Source organism: Strongylocentrotus purpuratus, unplaced genomic scaffold (genome assembly GCF_000002235.5).
Source record: "Strongylocentrotus purpuratus isolate Spur 01 unplaced genomic scaffold, Spur_5.0 spur5_scaffold_6, whole genome shotgun sequence".
Taxonomy (NCBI): Eukaryota; Metazoa; Echinodermata; class Echinoidea; order Camarodonta; family Strongylocentrotidae; genus Strongylocentrotus; species Strongylocentrotus purpuratus.
In genome coordinates this window covers 50,799,514-50,823,711 of record NW_022145612.1, presented here as the reverse complement: position 1 = coordinate 50,823,711, position 24,198 = coordinate 50,799,514, and the positions used below count along the sequence as shown (strand labels likewise).

Here is a 24,198-nt window from a genome sequence, read left to right as displayed (position 1 = left end):
CAAGACCTACTTTACGTAGAATAACTGTTACAGGGTTCAAGTAATACCCAACAACGTTTGACAATTAATGTAGAAGTGTTTTAAAAGTGTTTAGTATATAATATAAGGAGTTCTGGCATAAGGATTGAGAGAGGTGAATGGCATGGACTGCTACTAGGTTAAATTTTAAGATAGAAAAGACGATTGGGCTTCTATCCGTTGTCCGTGAATGCGGGGGGGGGGGGGGGTGGGGGCATGGGCATAAATATGAGGCGGTGGTTGTGTGTGTGTGTGTGTGCGGGTGTGTGTGCGTGTGTGTGTGTGTGTGTATTGGGGTTATACAGACGTGTATCAATTATTATATGATTATTTACGTCTGGGGATCGACCTTTAAACGTCACCATCCGAAAGACGTGACTCAGTTTCGAACCTGCGTCGTCGGCTGAATCAGTTCCCAACTTCCATTTTTAACTGGATTACAGGCGCACGCCACAACGCCTAGTCTGTTGTTTGGTTGCCCAAATATTTTCAATTTAACAATTCTTTGGGGCAGGGGGAACCAACTTACTCTTCACCTACTCGTATGGCCTATAAACATAATAACACACAGATCAGTCAGACCACTTTAATCAGGGTCACTTTTTAATGATTTGTATTAACATAATTTATTCTTATACGATCAAAAGAATAATTATTACATGAGTGATGATTGAAAAGGGAGGGAAGGAGTAGAAGTAATAGTAGTATTTAGAGGAAGACAAAGAAGTCATAGAAGAAGAAGAAAAAAGAAGAAAAAGAAGTAAAACGAAGAAGGAGAGGAGAAAGAGAAGAAGCTAGGACAAGAAGGAGAAGAAGTGAAAGTGCTATATAAGGAAAAGGACAGATAGAGAGAAAATGCAGTGATGCAATTACGTTTCATACTTTATATTATTTGGTGTCATAATTAAACTAACGGTACTGTAGAATTCCTTAACACCCGAATTCTTCTAAATATCGTATCCAGTTTATTCAAAGTTTATTAGAAAATATCATTGTATAGCAAAATGGCTGAATAATTGTAATACATTACCATACAAAATATGGGAAATACTACAATGTAGTAAAATTGAATTAGAATTTAACATAAATTCGTATAGGACACGGGTTGCTTTAAGATGTTAATTACGATGTCAATGACCGATCCAGGGCGGGTATAGGGGGCAGGTACCCCTTCTCTTTAGACAAAAGACACAACAACATTGAAAATGCTAGAATATATATGTAACATATTTTCAGTCATGTGTGAAACGCCCCCCCCCCCAAGAAAACCCTGAATCAACCTGTTTTTTGTAATACAATCAAATGAAAATGAACTAAAGTATTCAGATATTAGAACCTTTTCTCCAAAAATTATACCCCCTAAAAAATAAAAATATGACTAAAATACTACAATTACAGAACCAAACCAAATACTTGCAAACAATCTGGAAAATAATTATGCAAATTCACGAGTTCCATAACCTTCCTTCTAAAAGACTAACTACATTTATTATGACCAGTCACAACTAGCTTTTTTTTTATCAAATCTTCAGAAGAAAATCTGATACAATTCCCAGCATCACTTTCATTTCCAGCTATCAAAACATTTTTTCGCAGTGATGGTACTTTAAAAGTAGAATAAAATGATATTATGGTAGACGCTATTTTTTTCTTCAAATACAAGAAAATCTCTAATGGTATGTTAATTCTTTCTACCGGTATGTTGCTTGGGCGACCTAATGTAGGTCTATTGTAACGGGTTGGTAGATATAGAGAAGAGTCAGAATTCCATTGGTTCGAAACCGTGTAAGTGGTTTTAAAAACGTTAATGGATAACTCATGAGAGGATATGATTCTTCGCAGATCTTTAACTATTTTATCACACGCCGTTTTTATACTCGAGGACAGACGACGGATCGAAGATCTTGATAATGCCACCAACGATTGGGACACATCCAGTCACTAACACCTGGATGTGGCTCCCGCCATCGAAATGATCGTCTGACTTTGGCGCCATCGACATCAGGAGCTCCGGGAGATCATCGTCACCACCCACCACCCACTGGAGGGCTGTCGAGACCGACGGAAATTCTTTGATGATGGGTTTCTTCTTATCGGCCGGATACCTTTTATCTAGAATATCCTCAAAAGTCGTTCGAAGTACATGGGTGTTGCGATATTCTTGTTGAGGCTGTCGTCGATGATTCTTGTTTTTGAACCGAGCGGCTAAGGGAATTATATAGAAATAAATAAAGATAATGGCTAACAGGTAATCTCAAATTATCGAATAACGGAAAACTAAATGAGTAAAATGACACAGATTGAAACCAAATTATGTAACGAATGTTCACTACTAGACTAGTACTGCCCCCCGAAAAGGACGTTTGCCAATCAATTTTTTTATCAGTGTATTACAGCTGAGTAAATGAGAAAAGACAAATAAAATTTGGATGGTTCGATCACTTGTAGAGAAATAGCACACGCAGTTTAAGTTTATGACTTCCATTAAGTTTTCCATTTTTTGGTGTTTTTTTTTGTATTTTGCTTTTCGAACAATGAATCTATAATAAACAGTTCAGAATTACTTAGATCTATATAAGGAAGGTTCTTTCGAAAAAGCAATCAAAATGTGCACATGTACGTCCTTCTATAGATGATGTTTTCTTATGAATGGATTCCAGACTCTTGCTAAGCGTGATAGAATGAATTGGGTCATATTAATGATGGTAAAGTCAAACTTTCACGCAAAACCTTTCGGTTTCTGCCGTTGGCGCCACGTAAGGCAATTTTTGGAAACCGGAGCGACGCGTGGCTATATAACAGTGGTACGTTGCCGTTACGGGTTGTACGTTGCGCTTATTGGAGGGTAGTCCGGAATCTGGCCTATTTAATTTTGATCTCCACCAGTACACCATCATTACCTCCCCCTACTTACTTGCTACCACCCCAGATGGCGTGATCATCAAATTAGGCTGGGCTGGTGCCATCTTCGGTGGCTTGAATCAAGTGTGTAGAGAATTATACATAAAAGAACTGGCCAGATTCTGGACTAATTGGAGGGTAGAGAGAAATTCAAAAATGTTGATGATTTTACCGTCTCCTGACCTGGGCGCTGTGGCTGGGCTTTACGTGAAAGTGTGACTGTAACATTACGCGAAAAGACGTGACTTTTAAAGAAAATAGAGAGAAAAGCATAAAATTGTGAATCTTTTAATGATAAACAATTGTACTTAATTACTTACGATGTGTCTCGTCATGTTCGCCAAATGTTGTCCAACCTGGGGAAAATAGGATTGCGTCGAAGTCAACATCCTGTCAGAACGAAATTGATAGAATGATGTATTGAATATCATTTGTTATAAAACTACACATCCTCAAAGAGTAAAACCATCGCTTTAGCCTTTAGTCGTTAGCCTATCCGATTGAAAAAAAGTTTAGGCCATCGTTTATACAATTTCAGTTTTAAAAATGATTTTATAGCCAACAATTTCAACAGATATTTCTTTGGCAGGTAGGGCATAGAGTTCAAATTAAATTTTCTTTCTTCAACAAGATGCTTTTCAGGTTAACCATCGCATGACCTTCGAAAATAAATATCTCGTTTGTACCAGAACTCTTTTTCTTTTTCTGTCCTTTTTTGATATTTACTTCTTGCACCCTTTTCGTCGATCATGAGAATGATGTATTAACATTTAAAACAATGCTCAAAATTGTATGCATTACCGCAATCTGTGACAATATGTCGGGCATCGTGAATTTAGGCACCATGGAATACATGAGGACACGCTTAACATGACCACCAAGCTCCTCCCTCTCAATGCCCGCCTTGGACATGAACCATTTCCCACAGGAATGCATGCTTTTTACTGTGTGAGCGACGTCGCAGTAAAAAGTCACGTGATTTCCCCGCACAATCTGGCATCTGCCCGGGAAGTCGCACCGCTTGAGAGCTGCCAAAGAATGAGGAAATGATTATTTTTGTTAAAAGAAATCGTTCACTTAGATTATTCATGAAGCAAATGAAGCAAATGAATCGTAAGGTTCAATGGTCATAATTGCAGAAGAAGAGGATCTGACCTTGAGCGTAATGAATATCTTGATTGCCGGATGGGACAAAACAGACTATGGCACATTGTTCTGTGTTCCCTAATTGACCTTTGATTCTAGTTCCCAAAGGTGTTTCTTCATACATTGGACTTGATCCTACGTTCCTATGGTTGAACCTCCATCCTGTTCCTCTTTAACCCTATAGTCTATTTATTTTTAATAGTCTCTGAACTTATAGCGCACTGGCGCATGGAACCATTTTTAATTGATTCTATACGTATAATATAGTATTTGATCCTATAGGTTCTTGATTCTACGGTCCGAACTTTACTCTGCCTGTGAAGTGTCAATTGTATCTTATCCTGATTACTTACTAGTTCTTAATAGTACGTCCTGTTGGTCTCTCATCCTACCACCCATTGGTCCGTTGGTCCTTGATTTACGCACATGCTCTCGGTGATCATAATGGCCTTTTGGTCCACGATGATGTCATTTACATTATACCACAGTAATCCTATGATCCTTGATTATTGTTTATGGTCTAAGTCCCACTATAAAGTATTGGTCTTTGTCCCATGCCGCATTTTCCATTGATATATGATTCTAGTATAAGGTCTAAGATCCTATGGCCAATTGGTCCTATATGCCACATTGGTCAGTAGGCCTTTTTCATCATGTTACCCTACACTCTAAGAAAAAAGGGTGCAAAAAAGGGTGCAAAATAAGAGTTTGAACCCTTTACATAAAATGAACCCTATTGAAGAAAAAGGGGTTAAAAAAAGGGTGCAATATAAGATTTTGCACCCCTCCCACAAAAATGAACCCTATCGACCAAAAAAGGGTGTAAAATAAAAGTTTGCATATTGCATGCATATTCATGATTACTTTACACGCGTTCACATAAAAATACATTTATCCTGATTTGTTAAGCAAATTATGACAATGCACATCAATTTTGTGATTTGTATTTTCCTTCGGCAATCATTAACTACCAAACAATAAATTTTTTTTTTTTAGCGCTCTGAGCCTTATGGGAATGGCGCCCTAATTTAATGTTCATTGTATTGTATTGTATTGTATTTGTCTGATCATGTTACAGTTACATTCACGTTTTAGTAATAGATATATTGATTATAATTATGATTACTATAACCAAGAAACAACATGCATGTTTAATATGTATTTGTGTACGAGCAAATTTCACGAGTATTCCTCGAGCATGGGTACAGGATTGCACCTTTTAAAGGGTGCAGGATTTTACCCCTAAAGGTGCTGCTATTGCATCGGTTTGTACCCCTAATGGAGCAGGATTGAACCATTAGGGGACTAACATGTCTCCTAAAAGGTGCAAGCTGGCACCCTCTTAAAGGGTGCAGGATTGAACCCATAAAGGTACTGCTAGTGTTGCATCGGTTTGCACCCCTAAAGGTGCAGGATTGAACCATAAATGGTACTAACATGTCCCCTAAAAGGTTCACTCTGGCACCTTTTTAAAGGGTGCAGGATTTAACCCCTAAAGGTGCTGCTAGTGTTGCATCGATTTGCACCCCTAAAGGTGCATACTTGCACAATTTTTTCTTAGTGTGTACGGCCTGTTCATACTTCGATCTTCAAACCACATGGGACTAAAGACTAAAGAGACATCATTGGCTTTTCTTATTATCTATCTGATATCGACCATTAACTATGTTTTTCATTTTTCAGAGTATTTGCTGAATAGATAAGGTTTCTGAAACGGACAAAATGAAATAATACGGAATGAAAAAAAAAGAAGAGCTGAATAGAGTAGGATCCGAACGGTTAAAACAAGGCTTTAGAAGATAATTTGTAGAAGTAAATATTCAAACCTTGTATGAACTCATCAGGTAAGTTAAAGGTCCTTGCAAGAGGCACGTTGTCTATTGTAATATTGATGTCAACAGTATTGGTTGCCTCTTGCTTAGTAGCTGGATCTAGACACAACAAAAAACAAAAAATAAACAGACTATTAATATCCATCTAATACACTGGTAGTTTGAATGCACTTGCATATAATTTGTATGGCACTAGTATCCACAATTTGTCAGGCTTGTAAACCTTGTGATTTTTTCCCTCTTCAACTGGGATGGGCCCCTTATGATTAATCAAGCTTAACAGCATCAAATTCTTTGGATGATATTGTCTGGCCATAACCTATTCTTTCTTACGTGTTGATTTGGTGTACTATTACTCGAATTCTCCCTATAGTTTATTTTCCCTATTTTTGGAAACCAAAATGCTGTGAAAATTATCATAATTCTTGTGATTATCTTGACCTTTTAGGTATGTGCCTACAGAAAGAAACTGTCAAAAGAAACTCATACAAATATAAAGAGGCTTTATCATTGGTTTCCTGTACGATTGTATTGTAGTATAAGAATAAAAACGGACATAAACAAATATTTGATTTTGATTTCCAATTCCCTATATTACGAATGGAATATAATTTTACCATCAAATGTAAATCGGTTGGGATCACGCTCTTCAATCCAATGACGAGCTAGCTGAACAGCTAGGCTAGCGTTGATGGCCTGGTGGCCGCCCTCGGGACCGAGCTCGATCGGAGATCCACCGACCGAGAGTTCGACCAACGGTGGACAAATCTTCAAGATTGCCTGAGAAAGATGAATTGTATATGCATTTTGCAATGTTAATACATTTATTATGGTTAGACCATGAGGATAATTAAAATGAGTTACGATGTACCGAGGCGTGATGGCTTAGTGGTAGAGCAGTGGTCTTGTAACCGTGAGGTCCCGGGTTCGGAACCGAGTCGATGCGCCAGTGCCCTTTGGTAAGGCATTACCGTCCTTGTTTCCAAGTCCCTCGGAAAGGAATTAAAGACATCCGGTGCCCTGGTTGCTAACTTACAAGCACATGCATGCTTTCTTTACAGTCAGGTAAAACAGACCAACTGAAATCAATGTATCCTATGCACCTGAGAGCCTGGGATGCTGCAATCGTTTTTTTTTCTCGAGAGAAATGGAAACCCCTTAAGTGCCAACCATTTTCCTTTTCTCCCTCTATTTCCATATGAGCGTGTTTCTCCCCCCCCCCCCCCCCCTTCCCCCCCTTTTTTTATAGAGTGAAAGGCATCCCCAAAATGTTGTAATTTATATATTCATTGATTCGTTTAGTTAAAAAGAATCGAGTGCTTGTCAGATAATTTTGGAGTAAAAAGCCATAATTATATCAGCTCCCCTCCCTGTGAAAAAAAAAATGCTTCTCAGTTTGCCTTACCCCGAATTCAGAAGCCCTCTCAACCATCACCTTCAGCGGTCCTGACTCCTGGGAGACTGTGAACAAGGGACGATCTTTCTGTTGGTAAAACATTATTATAGAAAATCACATTTATGTTATTATCTATATGATCATGTAAAATGGCAGGGCAAAAATTACATTAATGGCTGTCTCATGCTTTAGACGTATTCTGTTAGTGCTTTTAACGACAGTGTACAGGAGCTTGTTTTAATTAAGTTCTTTCCCACCACCCCCTCCCCCCTCTCTCTCTCTCTTGACTTCATTTTGCCTGCATTTTGTATGTTATAAAAAACATTAAAATATCACAAGAGGCAAAGCTTGGGACGAGAGAATCAGACATGCTAACTAAATCTTTATTATTATGGCATATTAACTGATAAAGCACTTAGGGATACATAATTATACGAAACACCTGTAGATGAATTCGGTTTTCAATAGCAATATCATTGACAGATTTCAATGACAGTGGCGTAACGTGGGCGAGATCCTTGGGAACACTGGCATACTATTGAAGATGGGGGAGGGGAGCACCGGTCCAAGGTGGATGAAATGTGACTCAAAAGGCCACTCGTTATGGGGAAGGATGGAAAGTGGCCCATTTATCCTTCTTCAAATACTCTTTTCTCTCTACTTTTCCTTTTTTCCTTATTTAGTTTCCCCTTTTCCCCTTCTTTTATTTATTTTCTTTTAGAGGGAGAGAGATCGATGTCTTTTGCCATTCAATAGGCATGCCCCCCCCCCCCCCTGTATCTACGTCAACCCCCCTAATCATCTATTTTGTAAGTGGGAAATAATTGATGGTGTAAGAATCAACCATACCCTTGCTAAGCCTGATTTGTGCCAAGCGATGCTCTCCAGTGAATCTCCAAGTTTGTCGCGATGATCCAAGTCGAGTGTAGTGATACCCACACATGATGGTGTCCTGCATGTTCAAGATTCAAGATCACCAAATTAAGTGGGTACACCAATAATAGGAAGAGAACATCATTTGCGGTAGATATGCATCACGATGGATGGAGAGAAAGTGTGTATAATCATGCCGATGTGCAATATCATGATTATACGAAGGCAATTGCATGCAATGACTGGGATCCCTGATAAGACCCTGTAAACTTTCTCTTCTCCCTGTTATGTCCACTGTACATGAAGCGTCATTTTGTAGACGTAAGACTGCTTTTGCGTTTGATGCGACTTTTGACGCGAAATGAAGAGTGATATTGTACAGAAAGGCTAATAAACATTGGTATCAATCAGTTGAATTACAAGAGCGGGGGCTAATTGCTTTCAGGATTGATTAGCTCAGAAAATAACGCAATAGACGCCACGTGTGCGCGAACGGTATTACTTTTACACGGAAAGGCGCTATTAAACTTTATGATCATTATTTAAACACATATATCAGATTTGAACAAAACGTCTTCACTCTACATTTACACTTTTTTTGTTAATAACAATCATGTTACTCCCCTACCCAAAAGATTTTAGTAAAATATAAATGTTTCAGACAATTCTCTCTGAAATGAACTCACTTGAATATATTGGTGCAGTCCGTTTCACCACCTATAAAGACTTCTACGATTCCGACATCAACCTGGAAATAATACAAATGAAATCATTTAAACGGTTAACAAAAAAAACCTTCGAAATAATAACTGTTTCCGAACACGATACATATTGTTTTCCTTCTTCTTTCTCTTCGTATTCTTCTTCTTGTCCATCATCTTCATCCATGCACATGATGAAAACTGACCCAAGTAATGATGTTGGCGTCTTACAATACATCTGGATGGAAGGGTGGTGAATTGCCATTTGGTCTACAACCAGTTCGTCTACTACAGTCAAACCTGCTTTAGTGACCGCCTGTATACAAAGACCACCTGTCTACAAGGACCATACAATTTGGTTGTTTCCCTTGAAAATGGTTTCTCATTGAATCATGTACTAAAGGAACTTGTCTATAAAGACCACCAGTCCTGTCTACAAAGGCCACTTTTTGTGTTTCCCTTGGGCGGTCGCTATAGACAGGTTTGACTGTACTACTTTTAATCCAAGATCCATGGGCTGGATTGGGTGAAATGACTCAACTTTTTTGTGAGGGGCCCAGGGGGTAACATCAGCTAACCCGACGATTACAAACAGACTAACAACCTTTTTATGCTTGACATTGATATAAATGCGTATAACCTGGCCCCCACCAGTAACAAGTCTAAAGATCGATCATTAACTCTAGTTTGCAAACCTTTTCTTTGAGGAAGATATGCATGCTGAGTACGGTGAGATACTGGATGAAATTAGGTTGTCTGTAGGTCGTCTGTTCGTCACCCGAGTTTCCAGCATCTTCAAGTTTTTGTAATATGGTCAGCCCATACTCTGCAAACTTACGGCGAGGTAGGTATGTACCGCCGATACGAATGCGCTCCCTTATTTCTATAAGCGACGGAGAGCTTTAAAGAAATTGAAAAGGATCGAAGCCAATAGATGATCTAATGATATCTAAATCTTATGTTATTTAGACATAAACTTGATTAATGCAATAGCTGAAGAACTTTCAGTAAATTACATGTTGCTGGGATACAGCTCATAATTACGATCTAATGTTCATTTAAAGAAAATAAGAAATATTTAAGAAAATTATATTTGGTTACCATGAATGATAACAATGTTAATAAAAACAATAATAATAATGATAATAATGATAATAATAATTATCATAATAATAATAATAATAATAATTATAATAATTACTAAGTAGAAGCAGGGGAAGAATAATTTCAATGATGTTTGAATGTTTCAATGATGATTATTTTCTATATGATCGAGGTATACACAATGTACATTACATACTTCGTGGTAAGAAGGATACGAGAGGGAAAAGGAAGGCAATGACGAAGAGAGAGAGATAGAGAGAGAAAGAGAGAGAGAGGGAGAGAGAGAGAGAGAGAGAGAGAGAGAGAGAGAGAAAAGGGAGAGAGAGAGAGAGAGAGAGAGAGAGTATATGGCCAAGGGGTCAAATTCAATTTTCTTTTGAAATTTATTAAACCCGGTACTGATGAACATTTTGGATGCCATGTGACCCTAATCGTGGTTACACACACAGGTGCACAGACATTCTTTTGCATTCTTGGTGTCAGCTATTGCCAAGATCAATCCTTATCAATAGATCAAAGGCTGTATAGATATTTGCCATGAGGGCGGCCTATCCGGTTGACTGCACGTACAATATCATTTTGTGACAAACTCAATTGATTAAAACATCAACCTATTTATTGAGATGTTGCCTAAGTCTCAAATAATTATGGTGTCCCTATGTTTGGTTACCCTATCAAAAGTACCATATTGAATCATGAAAAGCACTACAGAAAAGCTTTTACTTGATTCTGTTTTTTTTTTTTTGAAAGGGCAAAGTCTCTGTCATATCATGAACCACAAGCTGTCTAGAATTTGCCTCCTATACATGTATATACAGCAGAACGGTTTATATATTGTCCATCGATTTTGTTATCAAAAGTTCACATCACATCTAAGATGTTTCTTTACAACTCCTTGGCCTTACAGTATCCTTCTTAAACCCGGGGGGGGGGGGGGTGTACTCACATATTAATACATACAGGGATGTTCAGCTCTAATGGGTCGCCTTTTCACACAAAAATGCTTAACATGGGTCCCTTTCTTTACAAAAATATCACTAAACATGGGTCCGTTTATAATTTTTTTTAATTTTAATTGTGACAAAATATTTCAAGAAAAATCTGCCTAAATGACCCTTAACCCTAATAAGGCCGGGGGGGGGGGGGGCCATTATGGCCCCCCCCTCCACGATTTTGCTGATTGTTCGAGAACGCATATGGATGGCGCCTCGCCGCTCGCTGACTTTTTTCTTTAGAGTCTTGCGCATCTTTAAAAAAAAAAAAAAAAAATCGGACCTATAGTTACAAGGTCACGTGACCTTTTGTCTTTGCATGTCAGCCCGAAAATCGCTCATTTTTGTGATTTGTGTACAAAACATATGGAAATGTCATTTTTCCTAAAAATAGATCAAACATTGGTTATTGGGTCTTGTTTAAAGTTTAGGTGGTTGTTTTGGGAGTCAAAATAGTTGAATTGTAGGAAGAAATGAAAAAAAAAAAAACAATAACAAAAATAAGTTAAAAAAACAATGAAATACATAAGAAATTATCAAAACAAGAGATAACATAAGGAATAAGCTGGCTCTTCCAATTTTTTTTGTCGTATTATTGTTCCAAATGGTCTAATGAATATATGTAGTGAAAAAGAATGCTTAAATATGAATAATATAGGATTTATGGGTAAAAATGTGATTTTATGACGTTATTTGCATAAATTACCATAAATATGCAAATAAGGGATTTTTTTCAAAAAATTGAAATTATCATATTGTTCTATACACTTCACTTGACATGCGTGCAAATTTTCGCGGAGATCGGCCGTTTCATGGCCGAGATCTTAGGGGGGGGGGCCATAATGGCCCCCCCCCCGGCCGTAGTAAGACTTCAAATAGCCCGGCCTTATTAGGGTTAAAATGGTTGGGGTTTCGAGGCTTGAGCGGGACCCCCCCCCCGTCCAAACTGTGAGTACCCCCCCCCCCCCCACGGGTCTTAAACCATGTGTACGGAGATCACAATCATGTTCTTGTTTTTAATGTCGATTTTGCCAGAACAAATGATTGAAGATACTCTTGTTTATTATCTTTCCCACAAGGGTTTGCCTAGCTATACTCATATTGGAAGACCTAGGTAGATCCCCACATGGGATAACCCATTATGGGTCCAATGAGGTTTACATTTGGGATTTGTATGGGTTCCTCCATACACAGATGGCCCGGATTCTGCCCAAATGGGCCCCGTATGGGCATGTTACCTGGGCATTACCATTAGTTTTTTTCTATTCGTGATAATAGAAGAAAAAAACATAAATAATAAGTCATTACCTTAACAAACCGGTTTTGTATCCACAAGTTTCAAGGATGTTTTCCACGAAAGCACAAGTCGAGCCTTTTCCTTTAGTCCCAGTAACGTGGATAATAGAAAGCCCATCCAGAACATCTCTCTGGTTTAGGAAGAAAAATCAAAACCTTCATTAATGCCTGTTTGAATTTTATAGAGAAGGTCTTTTGGTATTTCTATTAAAAACTTTCGATACCATTAACTATAACAAAATATTGGATTTAAACATTCAATTACATTCAAGGGATGCCTCTAAATGGGTTAATGGTCCAGTTAACAAGGATTTAAGTTTGTTCCATGTGGAAAAACATTCGAAAAGAGAAAGGTTAGATGTGGCGATCCAGAAGAATCATAATTATCAAGGGCCTACTGTTGTTTTAAAATATTCAAATATGGTCCGGTAATTTTTGCCATTGTTTGGGACTTATTCCATACTAAGCGCGTCACGTCAAAACTGATATGAGTGAAGTGAACAACAAGATACAGAAGATACAACATTGATGTATTTCTAGTAATCTTACGTTTCATTAATTGAAAATATCTTTGCTGTAATTTATATTTAGAAGTTGAATAAATAAAGGTATGGACTACCCGGGCGCACTCGTTATCAGCGTTTATACATCCCATTTTACTTAAAACTATCTTTCTTATTAAAAATACAAAAAGCCCATTTGTGTTAGAACTTCTCTTTGAAATTCATGATATATTTCTCATTCTACTGATATTTCCTGTATTATTGCATGCGAGTTATCTTGCAAGTCAACCTTATTCATGTTTTAAAAAAAATACATTAATCTAAAGTACTATCGTTTATCAGTGGGAATTCTTGTTTATATATCTTTACATTCTTAGACACATCCAGTAGTAATACATCAAATCAAATCAAATCAAAAAGTAGTAATATTATCGATGAGTAGAGAAGATTTGAAGAGAGAGAGAGAGAGAGAAGAGAGAGAGAAAGAGAGAGAGAGAGAGAGAGTGAGTGAGAGAGGAGGAATGAATTAGGATGAATGAGAGAGAAAGAACGGAGAGAGTAAAGAGGATGAGAAAGAAAGAAAAGGAAAGAGAAGTAAGTGAAAAGGTGATGAAGAGTACTTGATAGAACGAGATAGAGAGAGAGAGAGAGAGAGAGAGAGAGAGTGGGAGAGAGAGAGAGAAAAAAGAGAGATTAAAGAGGATGAAAAGAAAGAGGGAGAGAGGGAAGGTAATGGGAGGGTAATCGATATAGGGTAGGCCTATGTGTGTGTGTGTTTGTGCGAGAGAGAGAGAGAGAGAGAGAGAGAGAGAGAGAGAGAGGAAGGGGATGAGAGAGATAGAAAGAGAGAGAGAGAGAGAGACTGGGGGTGTAGTAAAGAGAATGATAGATACAAAATCGTGAAGGGATATCTAAATATAAGAAAAAGACAGCATTATTGCATCAGGCTTTCTCAGTTTTAAAAGACCTCAATAAAACTCCTCTTCTGATACAAACCTGATACAAAATGTTCATGTATATGAATGAAGTTTACTAATAAATTCAACCTTAAAATTTAACAAGAATAGCATGAATGAATATGACTTACTCCAATTCCGACTCTCTCCAAGAATATCAAGACATCTTGAGGTGCTCTCCCACGAAGTTTGTCTTCAAACGGCCCTGCACCTTGACAATAGCTCTCAGCTTTTTTTTGCCAAAGCTGACGAAAAGAGATGACAATGACAATGACAATACAGCATCATGTGGGGGGGGGGGGGGGGGGGGGGGTATCACTCTCAACCCTGAAAAGGCCGGGTTATTTTAATGCGTTCTCAGTCGAGGGAGGGGATAGATAGAAAGAGGAGTATCTCAATTAAAAAATCTATCAAGTTTCATATCCATATCTCAAAACCGTTTTGAATAATTGCTAATTAACCAATCACACGTCCGTGAATTGACAATTCTGAATGCTGTAACAATTCGTATCGCAGCGCGCGGCGAAAAGGGGAGGTTCTGCCTCCGGCCCATTTAGGGTTAAAACGTGAGCGGGGAGACAAATTAAAAATTATTGGATTCCAGATTTCTACCACAAGCAAAATATAACTAACTAATCAACCAAATGCATAAATAAATGGTAAATAAATAGCTGTATAGATAGATAGATAAATAATAAATAAACAAATGAATGAAGAAAAAAAATTCAATCAATCAATCAATAAAGATAAATATTAAAGGAGGAAGTGAATGAAACCCAACAAACCGTAGCTGAAAATCTTATCCAAAACTGTCAACCAGTTAAAATTATCTTGAAATTACCTTTGTTTGGTTACATAGCAAAGAAAAAAAATATCAAAAGTTTGCAGTTTCCTTGCTAGTCACTTTTTCATGGGAGCTGTCATTTCGATTAAAAAAGTGATGCCAGAGCAGTCAAAGTTCATTGACCTGCATAAAATAGATAGGCCCTTGTTGCCTACTGACTTGGTGTTGTACACCGAGAATCACTGATGCTAACTGCAGCCATCTTGTTACTCCAGCATCTCAAAGATGTGATTTCTTTGAGTTGTTCTAGATACGTATCTGTCACTCTTTTGAGTAGTTGGTGCAGCTTTGTCTGACCAAGCAACGAGAAACTGTTCATTATGCTAAGAATATCTTGCTTTACACCTCTCTCGTACACTTTGGTGTTAGCTGGAGAATCGTGTACATGAATGGGCAAGAACACATTGAATCTCTCAGAATAAATAAAGTTATTTCTTGTGCATGGTGAGGTTTTCTTTAACAAAATAAAGTGCTAAACTGATTGAAAAAAACTGAATCAAATAGCTTGTCGCCATACATGAGAGAACATCCATTCATCACATTTTTTTGCAAGCATTACAATCAAGTTTTTCTTAGGAAACTTTTGTCATGAATTTCACAGATAAATACAGGTCAGTGAGTATCTCAAAAGTTGTGCTACTCCGACACCTGTATTTTAATGAAAATGGCAAATCCTCTGGGAGAATGGCTATGGAAACTGCAAACTTATAAAAAATAAATTCAAAATATTCAATTCAGTTCAATTCAATTCATTTCAACCATAAAAATACATATACAATAATTCATTGAAATATAAAAACATGGGGTTATGAGCCCCTGAAAAAGTTTGAATACAAACTTGTGGTTAGGGCACCAACCATGACATATATATCGAGAAATTAACAAAAACAACATTAACGGGAAAACAAATATATACAAGAAAAAGATTATAAAGACCTATAATATAGGTCTTTATAATCTTTTATGAGCAATAAGACCTTTACAGCAAAGCACCAGCAATGAACACACACAGGACACATGCGTCCCTATATGCGCCCCTTGCTGGTGCTTTGCAGTATTACAAAACATAACAAAACATGTGGAACAAATTATTCATTATTTAATTGGGCGTGGTTTTTATACTGCAAGAACATTTCATTCTTCAAGAGTTTTTTAAATTTATCAAGAGTTTTACTTAGTTTAATATCATTTTATAGGTCATTATAGTAATATATTTCTAAATATGGCCCAAGTGTTTTCAATAAGGCTGTCAGCTAAAGTTTGTTGGATTTTATTTTCCTTTAAAGATAAAATTATATAAAATAAAAAATACTTATCACTATTACTATTCACTATATACTATTCACTCTCTAATAAGCAAAAAATAAACAACTATTGTTTACATGATAAATAACCAAATATTGTGGGGTATACGTACTGTATCTTTTGGGAGCAAAACAAAAATGCATGGTGGGGCGGGGGTCTATACTTGGGCTACATCCAAAAGTTGCAGTTACTTGACAAGCGTGAATACAATATCTTAAGTGTTCTTCCCATGTTTCATACACTGCATTGTTTCCCATAAAATTGGAGTAATTTGTTCTTCCGCTTTTTATTAAATGATTGTGACAATATGATTTATTCTTGTTAGATAAAGTTTTGAGAGGATGTAAACGTTATCTATCAAGAATAAACCATATTTCACAATCATTACATGAAAAGCGGTTTGTATGATAATACCATGGCACATAATGTTTTTACACAGCCCTTGTATATAACAAAAATCTATTCCTTCGTCAACAACGGATATTTATGAGATTTTCAGTTTTTAGTGATAAAAAAAATGATAAAAAGTCGATTTACCTCGTACACTTGCTCATCGGAGAAGATGTTCCAGGTTTGTGCATCCATCACTATCTTAACGAAACAGAGCTACAATACACTCAAATTAAAGTTGCTATTTTTTGTAAAGTCTGGGTCAAAAACACATGTAGCATGCCTGGTGCATGTGGATGTTCCCGTAGAAATGATAGGACAGATTCTAAACATTTATTTTATACCTTTATTTTCAGTGCGCGCGCTCGCCACAAATTGACCGCACCCCATATCATGTAAAATAAAAAATACCCGTACATGTACATGGAATCTACACAATGACCACGAAACCGATGTGGAAGATTAATTATTTGAAGTACATTTATCATAATGCAAATACAGATGGTTCTATGAGCTGGTGATGTACTTTAGGGTTAGGTGATGGTCTCACTCGACTGATGATTATACATATAGCTATAGGAACTAAAATATCCCAGGCTAGCTCGGGGATGGAGTCATTTTCTTCGTCTCTTGTCTCTATTCCCCCCCCCCCCCAGTCCGCTGCTTCCTTTCCTCCCCCTCCCATCTCTTACTTTCTCTGGCTCTCTGATTTTCTATACTTTTTTTCTCTCTCTCTCTCTCTCTCTCTGCTTTTTTTCTGGCAATTTCTTTTTACATCTCTTAATCTACCCCCTCCTTTTTCAATCCTCAATTTCTTTCGACTTTTGCCCTTTCCCCGTCTCACTTTCTCTTATCTCTCCTACTAACATCTCCTTTCCTCTTATTTTTTTCCTTCCTCTCTCTCTCTCTCTCTCTCTCTGTGCCCCTTCCAACTCCTTCTGCCCCACTCTCTCTGTGTCTGTCTGTCTCTCTCTTACATTCGTCCCCTTCTTTCAGTCACTATCAGTATGATTATCACCACAATGTCTCTCACACACAAATTCTAATGTCCTCGGGAAGCAGCCAATGTGATCGCTATTCCCCGGTCTATTAACAGCATTCAACAGTCTCCAACACATGACAAAAACAAAGAAGCTATACCTGGGCGATCAAGATATGTAGAAATATTTTGTTTGTATTCACATCACCTTTGATTCACAAGTTATTGACATGAACAATACTTCATTTCATCATCCATGATGTAACAAAAAACACAACCGAGTTATTCGTATATGATATTTACACCCTTTCAATGTGATATACAAAAATAAATCAAAGCTGCAAGATGATATCAATCAATATAAAATGCACATTGAGGTACCTGGATTTCAATTTGGATAATCCTGATTATTCATACAAAAAACTGCATGGATCGAATTGAAATTGAAGCAATTCGTTCATTCTACAACTACACTTCTGCACATCACCGAAAGCCAAATACCTATACTCTGAAACTGAATTGTATTCAATTAATTTTCTCAAGCTGGAACGGATACTGAATTTAAAATACATGATAGCTAAAAATGTATACCGTATATCTTTGCAAATTAAAACATAAAACATGAAATACAAACTTATCTTTCCTAAATTTCATTCAAGGACAATGCAGGGACATAACAAGTAATACATGAACATACACACTATTCCATAAATCATGAATACATACATAATCCCACTATTTGGCATGAGATTGTCAAGTTTTATCTCCTCCCGAGGTGCATACTAGTTTCATCACAATTCACAATATTATAATGTCTATTTGGAGCCATCAGGGCCTTAATTCTGTGTCAAACACTATCTCTTCAACATACCCCCTTATGAGCAAATCTTTATATTAAATACAGTTCACAAATGCAATGAAATCAATACCATCAATGTGAAAGCCACATATCCCCGGTGGCTAATGGAATTGTCCAACTACAAATTTTGATTTTGAAAGAACAATACCTTCAAATTTGATGCAAGGCATTTTCAGGCACTGAAAAGGAGCATTCTTATACTTAGGCAAGGACAAAGGGGCTATTTATAATATCACCAATAAGGTTATTCCCCTTAATAGCAAGATTTTGACCAGGAAAATCAATTTCAATGTTTGTCTTGAAAATTGAGGCAAGAAAACTATTTAATTCATAAATTCAAAACAAAAGTAAATCAGGGACTGCAATTTCATGTATACACATATTTAGCATTAAAAAAGGACTTAAGCTTTGTTGAAGAGATTTACTATGTCATAACTTTTAAAGTCTCCATTAAAACCTGTATAGTACACACTTGAATGGGATTGAACAAGTTTGAACAAATATCCAGTATTATATTCTCTCAGTAACCGGAAGTCAGGGTAGTTTGATTAACATTGGAGGCATCTTATAATAAAAACTATCAGGTTAATGAAAATTTCTGCATGCAAGGGCAGTGATCCGACAGCTCATCCATTCTTCATTTCATGAAATTGGTACGGTTCCAACTGTTCTTTTAAAAATTGAAATTTAAGATGAAAAATATGGCAAGGTTTATGTCAAATCAAGGAAATTAAAGTTAAGATTTTGGCTAGTTTATGAAAATCACTACTGAACAATGGTCGTCAGAGCAGGCATAAAATTCTAAGGGCCACACAATTTAATGAAAAGAGGCTGATTTCACAATTTTTCTGAACTACACCCTAAAACATCCCTCAATCAAATATAAGTTTGTTTCTTCTTTTCTTGTTTCATATAAAAAGTACTACTGAATATTTGTGCATCCATGAGTGTACATACAAATATAATCAACATTATATGACACTGAGCTCAATATGTACATTTCTCAATAAGGCAATACTCAAACATGATATCGACAGATGAATACTACATACCAACACAGACTTGTTATAATACATGTGAACGCAACTGAAATACAAGGAGTACTGTGAAATGCGCACACATATTTGATCTTTTTTTCTTCATTTTTAAAAGTGTTTTCAAGTTCCATACATGTCCCATACAGCACGCATTTGTGATCAACACACAATTCATTGAATGGAATTTAAAAAATATTTAAAAAAACTAACGAAATTGATAGTCAACTAAATAATCCATGGAAGTCCATAAATCAATCTCAATTCCTGTATCAAGTGGACACTGACTTTGAATTAAACTATCAAGAGACTTGGAACTGGTATTTAGATTCTGCATGATACAAGGCAATAGCAAGATCTATGATTGGTCACTTTGTTGAGACATTGATATGGACCTATATCTGGCATGCCCATAAATTAGAATTACAGGGGTGATAGTGAGCAACAACAAAAAAAGGATTCCCCCCCCCCCCTCCACCATGCCCCCTTGAGTAAAAAAAAAGAAGAGGATTCGGGGGAAAAAATGGCATCTAACAACACCCCCCCCCCTTTTGAGCGAGAACAAAATTGGGAAATAATAGGGAAAAAGGGGGGAAAGGGGGGAAAAGGGGGAAAAAGGGGGAGAATAGGGAAAATAAGGGGAAATCGAGATAAAATAGGTTTTTTTTTTTTAAATCAGGAAAAAATAAGGTTTTTTTCAGGCCTGGTATTAACCCCTACATATGAAATCGGGTATTCTTCAATATTGCAATTATTCCCCACATTGACGTACAAGACTCCACACTGAAATATTAAGAGGGAAATAAACCACAAGATTTCTGTCAAAATGTTCTGTTGCAAAGAATTATGTGTACTTGGGGCAGCTATTTTCTTGATAATCTGACATAATGAGGTAGAGTCACAACAGGGTTCACAAATTTATTCAAATGTATAGATGCTACTTTCACAAGCGCCTATAGCAAGGACCTATTGCATCCCCCTGCTTTAAGATAATGAACTTTAAAAGTACTAATAATACAGATTGCATGCATTAGGTTTTGCTCTGGGGTGCAGGGCCGTAGCCAGAGTTTGATGTTTTTTTTTTTTTTTTGGGGGGGGGGGGGGCACATACATGTAATTGATCGACGTCCTGGGGAGGGGTCTAAAAAAGTTCAACCGAAGTCCCCCCCCAAAAAAAAAAAAAAAAAAATGGGATTTGTGTTATCAATAAATGTTATTGAAATAAAAAATGTTTCCATAAGATTCATGTGCGAATTCCACATTATACGTCACATTACCAAGAAAGTGGCAGCCACAAGGTATGCTACAGGACGCCACTTTTCCTACTAAAGTCTGGATATATTCATCCTACAAGAGGGCCTTGTACATTTTCTTGCAAAACCATGTAACCCAACAAGTGGGAACAAACATACACCTTTGAATATATTTGGGGGTTTACAGACTGGTTACTGGTTACATATCAATAATAGCAAAATGGTCAGGATAGTATGGCTCACGTAGAAAACGTATTTAATCTGAGAAAATGCTCATTAGCAGCGAGCAATGCTGATATAAACCTGTTCTATGAAGACCAATTCTATCATTACAGAAATCGGTTCCATCATACATTTGATCAACCATTTACACAATTGTACTCTGACATCTCCAGATCAGAGGCATTGCGTAAATCATATTGTTGTTACATCTCTACAGCTGGTAAACAAGGAATGCCTCTATAATTGTTCTGACTTTAATACTTAGCATCCTCATGATAAATATGGGTAGCCTATCATGCCATCTGCAGCCTTTCAATTAAAACAATAACAGGCATCAAGCAATACCCCTTGGGCAACAGGTGAAACCCCTTGAGCTGCAGCCCAGGCAGGATATGACCCTTCTTTAATACACAAGGTTCAAACCCAATACAGTCATCAGCTGATAACCGTATTCCACGTGTGTGCTTGTGTACTATAAAAAAAAGGATAGAACTTACTGGTATTCTTATTTAGTTACTCCTCAATTTGATATTTTCCTTGTTATACAGTCTTTCATGAGGGTCGCTATCTTGATTCAAATAGTGAAGTCAGACACTCAAGAGGTTCCCATTGACCTCTGGATCCGGGTGTTTATTGATTTGCCAATCATTGTACAACCAAAGCTTTTGATGAAAAAAGCTGGCCATTTGGTTACATTGATATCCAGTGATTACTCTTGATGCAGAGAGCACTGAAGGACTTCCTTGCTACTGGTACCCATTCAACACCTGGATGAAGAGTTGCAAATAGATCAATTTCTTACCAAAGGACATTGGTGCTGCAGAGGGACTCGAACCGCGAACAATGTGATTCACATTTTAATGCATATATATATATATACCAACACCCACATTATGTATTGATTATTCAGGGCTTTACATCTATCAAACCTCTAATCATCTTTGCACAGAAACAACTAAGCTTGATAGCTTGATTGCAAAGAATAATATGCCAATGGAGTATGCTATGCAGACCGATTCCTGATTCTGATACAACATTCACACACACATTTTGATAGTACTTCTTATGAGAAACAAAAATTGCAGAATGATGATATTCAGACATAAATTATGCTCCGATCCTGAACACAATAGATGGAAAACAGATGTTCTATCAAGGTTTCAATATTTTTTTTTACAGATGACATGTTCTATCATGTATTTGGAATGCTTTCCCATTTACAGAAAAAGAGAAGAAAGTGCATTAACACAACAGATCGTGCAGTACATATTTTCATTTACTTAAAAAATACTCTGTTGGGTTAAGTAACATTATACATGTATACTTTCATTAATACAAATCTGTTGTTACGATATAAATTTGTAAACTATTATTTGTACTGCATACTAAGCAGTGAATTGCTTAGTATGTGAAAAATGTTATAACATCAAGATAAGTTTGTACCTCACATCTCTCATTTTCTTTTCACTGTTTTACAAATAGCTTCTATGCACTCCAAAATAATACACTCAAATGAAAGTAGAAGTAGTGCATAAATATTCACTACTGCCAATCTCTACCTTAAACTACATACAATCTAATGCCCAGAAAGTATAAATGCCTGATAATGAAATAGAAATATAAAAAAAACATGAAGCATCATGCAAGCTCTGCGAACATTGCAAACATTTATCGTTGTCAATATAGGAATGCATTAAGAAGGAATTTGCCAGGGAAAGACAAAAGTAATACATGTATGTGGAATTTGATAATGGTGTATATGAATATATGAATATATATCTATATATAATTAAATGTGAAGCATATGAGAGAGACAAAAAGAAATGGCAGAGTTCATTTATCATAATCAAAGCAATCACAGTGATAAAAGGGTACCTGCTAAATAGTCAGATTGACCATAGTCTTGATTTTTGTCAAGGTTAATATCCAAAGTTACCACTATTATAATAAATTTACATGAATACATGTATCTCAGAAGATTTTCATTGAAGCTGTTTATCTTTACAACGTTTATCAACAATTCACTAATCTAATGGACTGCAATGAATAAAAGAATGTGATTTATACATTTCCACTGTTCTGGGGGCCAATTTGTAACATATTTCACTAAAGAAAGTACTTTCTTATACATTTGACTGGCTTACATGATAAGGAAACAAATCATATTCCCTTTATGAGAAGCTCATGGCGTTGCATTCTAGCTGATATATACCGCCCAGTATGTTTGACAACTGCCCTGTACTTGGAATGTAACAGGCAATGGTCAATTATATGCCTGCAGTTAGGATTAATCTTGAGATGTGATTATACTACAATATGAATACAATATCTAGTCGAACTTCCATCAATGACCATGAAAGGAAACAGGTGGATTCACGAGAAAACAATCAACCATGAAAAAAATATAATGTACACTTACAAATGTGACTAGGAATCATTCTATAATCCATGTACAACATCTTGAACATTTATCATACACTGTAGGAATAGGCTTACCTTTTTGTAAGTTAATTCTATAGCATTTTTGTAGTTAGTACACTGATCAATGCATGAAACACAAATACATTTCTAGAACACTTTGTTCTATTAATATTCAATACATACCCTTCACCGGCAAAACACACCCACAACACACTGGTACATGACACTCTGTTGCATTTCATTTCAAAATTTGACATAAATCATTTTATAACATTTCAATAATCAATAATATAACTTCAATAAAAACATATGACTGGCACAGAAGTGAAAGAAGTACATGAAAAGAATTAAAATTGAGAATTAGATTAGACCGAGGAAACCTCCGTCACTGGCTAATAAAATGTTCATGTGGACGGTGACTCAATTTACTAAGAATTGCACTTAGTTACATGTATATTTGTATACCTCTAAACTACGATAATAAACATTCCTCTAATACAGTTGTACCAGAATAAATGGACATATTTTAACACCGTTTCTCAACCACCGGTAGTATATATCTAGAGCTACACATTGAGTTACTTGTAGCTGTATGCACTTCAACTTTCTATGTCCTATTTTGTTAATTTTCACATCATTTTGATAATTTTCTCTCCAAGTAGTCCTTCAGGCATATAATATGTATTTGGACATCATTGAAAAAATACCAACTTGTCATTTTCAAAACCTGATTTTTTTCTTCTTTCGCTGTGAAAAGTGAGGTTTTGTTTCATACTCAGAGATTGAATAAAGGCACCAATAGAGTGTGTTTGAGTTGACTTTCTCTGAGATGTATCCAGCGGATTGACTTCCAAACATCCACGACAACAAAGGCACTCTCATCAATGACTCGGAGTTACCACATGAACATATCAACATGGTTACCCCCTCTTTCCACTTTAAATACCTGTATAGCAAATTCTACCATAATGAGGTATAGGATGCTGAGGAAACTCTTCGCTAGTCACTACTGTATGTATATCAATCCTTCCTTAAAGTGTACCAATCACCTGAAAAATAATCGCATGTAGCTTGAAGGTATAAAACCAACCTCAAAAATTCTATCTGGCATTCTATAGGTTAATGATTAGAGAGTACAAAGAAAATAAAGGATAACACACAAAACCAAAGGTC

The 24,198-nt window shown here is 36.6% G+C and overlaps 1 protein-coding gene across 1 annotated transcript; it reads right to left on the bottom strand.

Moving 5' to 3' along the window:
• Positions 1–603: 603 nt before the first annotated feature.
• LOC584857 (folylpolyglutamate synthase, mitochondrial) lies at positions 604–16,579 on the bottom strand. Its single transcript, XM_784702.5, has 12 exons — positions 16,405–16,579; positions 13,850–13,963; positions 12,272–12,390; positions 9,563–9,767; positions 8,853–8,914; positions 8,143–8,245; positions 7,303–7,380; positions 6,515–6,677; positions 5,892–5,996; positions 3,721–3,947; positions 3,240–3,309; positions 604–2,223 (listed from the first exon to the last, which is right to left on the bottom strand). The coding sequence occupies exons 1-12, from the start codon at positions 16,450–16,452 to the stop codon at positions 1,877–1,879; spliced, it is 1,641 nt and encodes a 546-aa protein (XP_789795.3). The 5' UTR covers positions 16,453–16,579; the 3' UTR covers positions 604–1,876.
• Positions 16,580–24,198: the final 7,619 nt, after the last annotated feature.

Excerpts from the sequence above, each read along its gene's own strand:
- LOC584857 (XM_784702.5), bottom strand. The coding sequence starts at position 16,452 with ATGGATGCACAAACCTGGAACATCTTCTCCGATGAGCAAGTGTACGAG. Across the intron at positions 13,964-16,404 it reads CCGATGAGCAAGTGTACGAG|CTTTGGCAAAAAAAAGCTGA; the intron begins GTAAATCGACTT and ends TCTTTTCGTCAG. Across the intron at positions 7,381-8,142 it reads ACAAATCAGGCTTAGCAAGG|AAAGATCGTCCCTTGTTCAC; the intron begins GTATGGTTGATT and ends TTTTACCAACAG.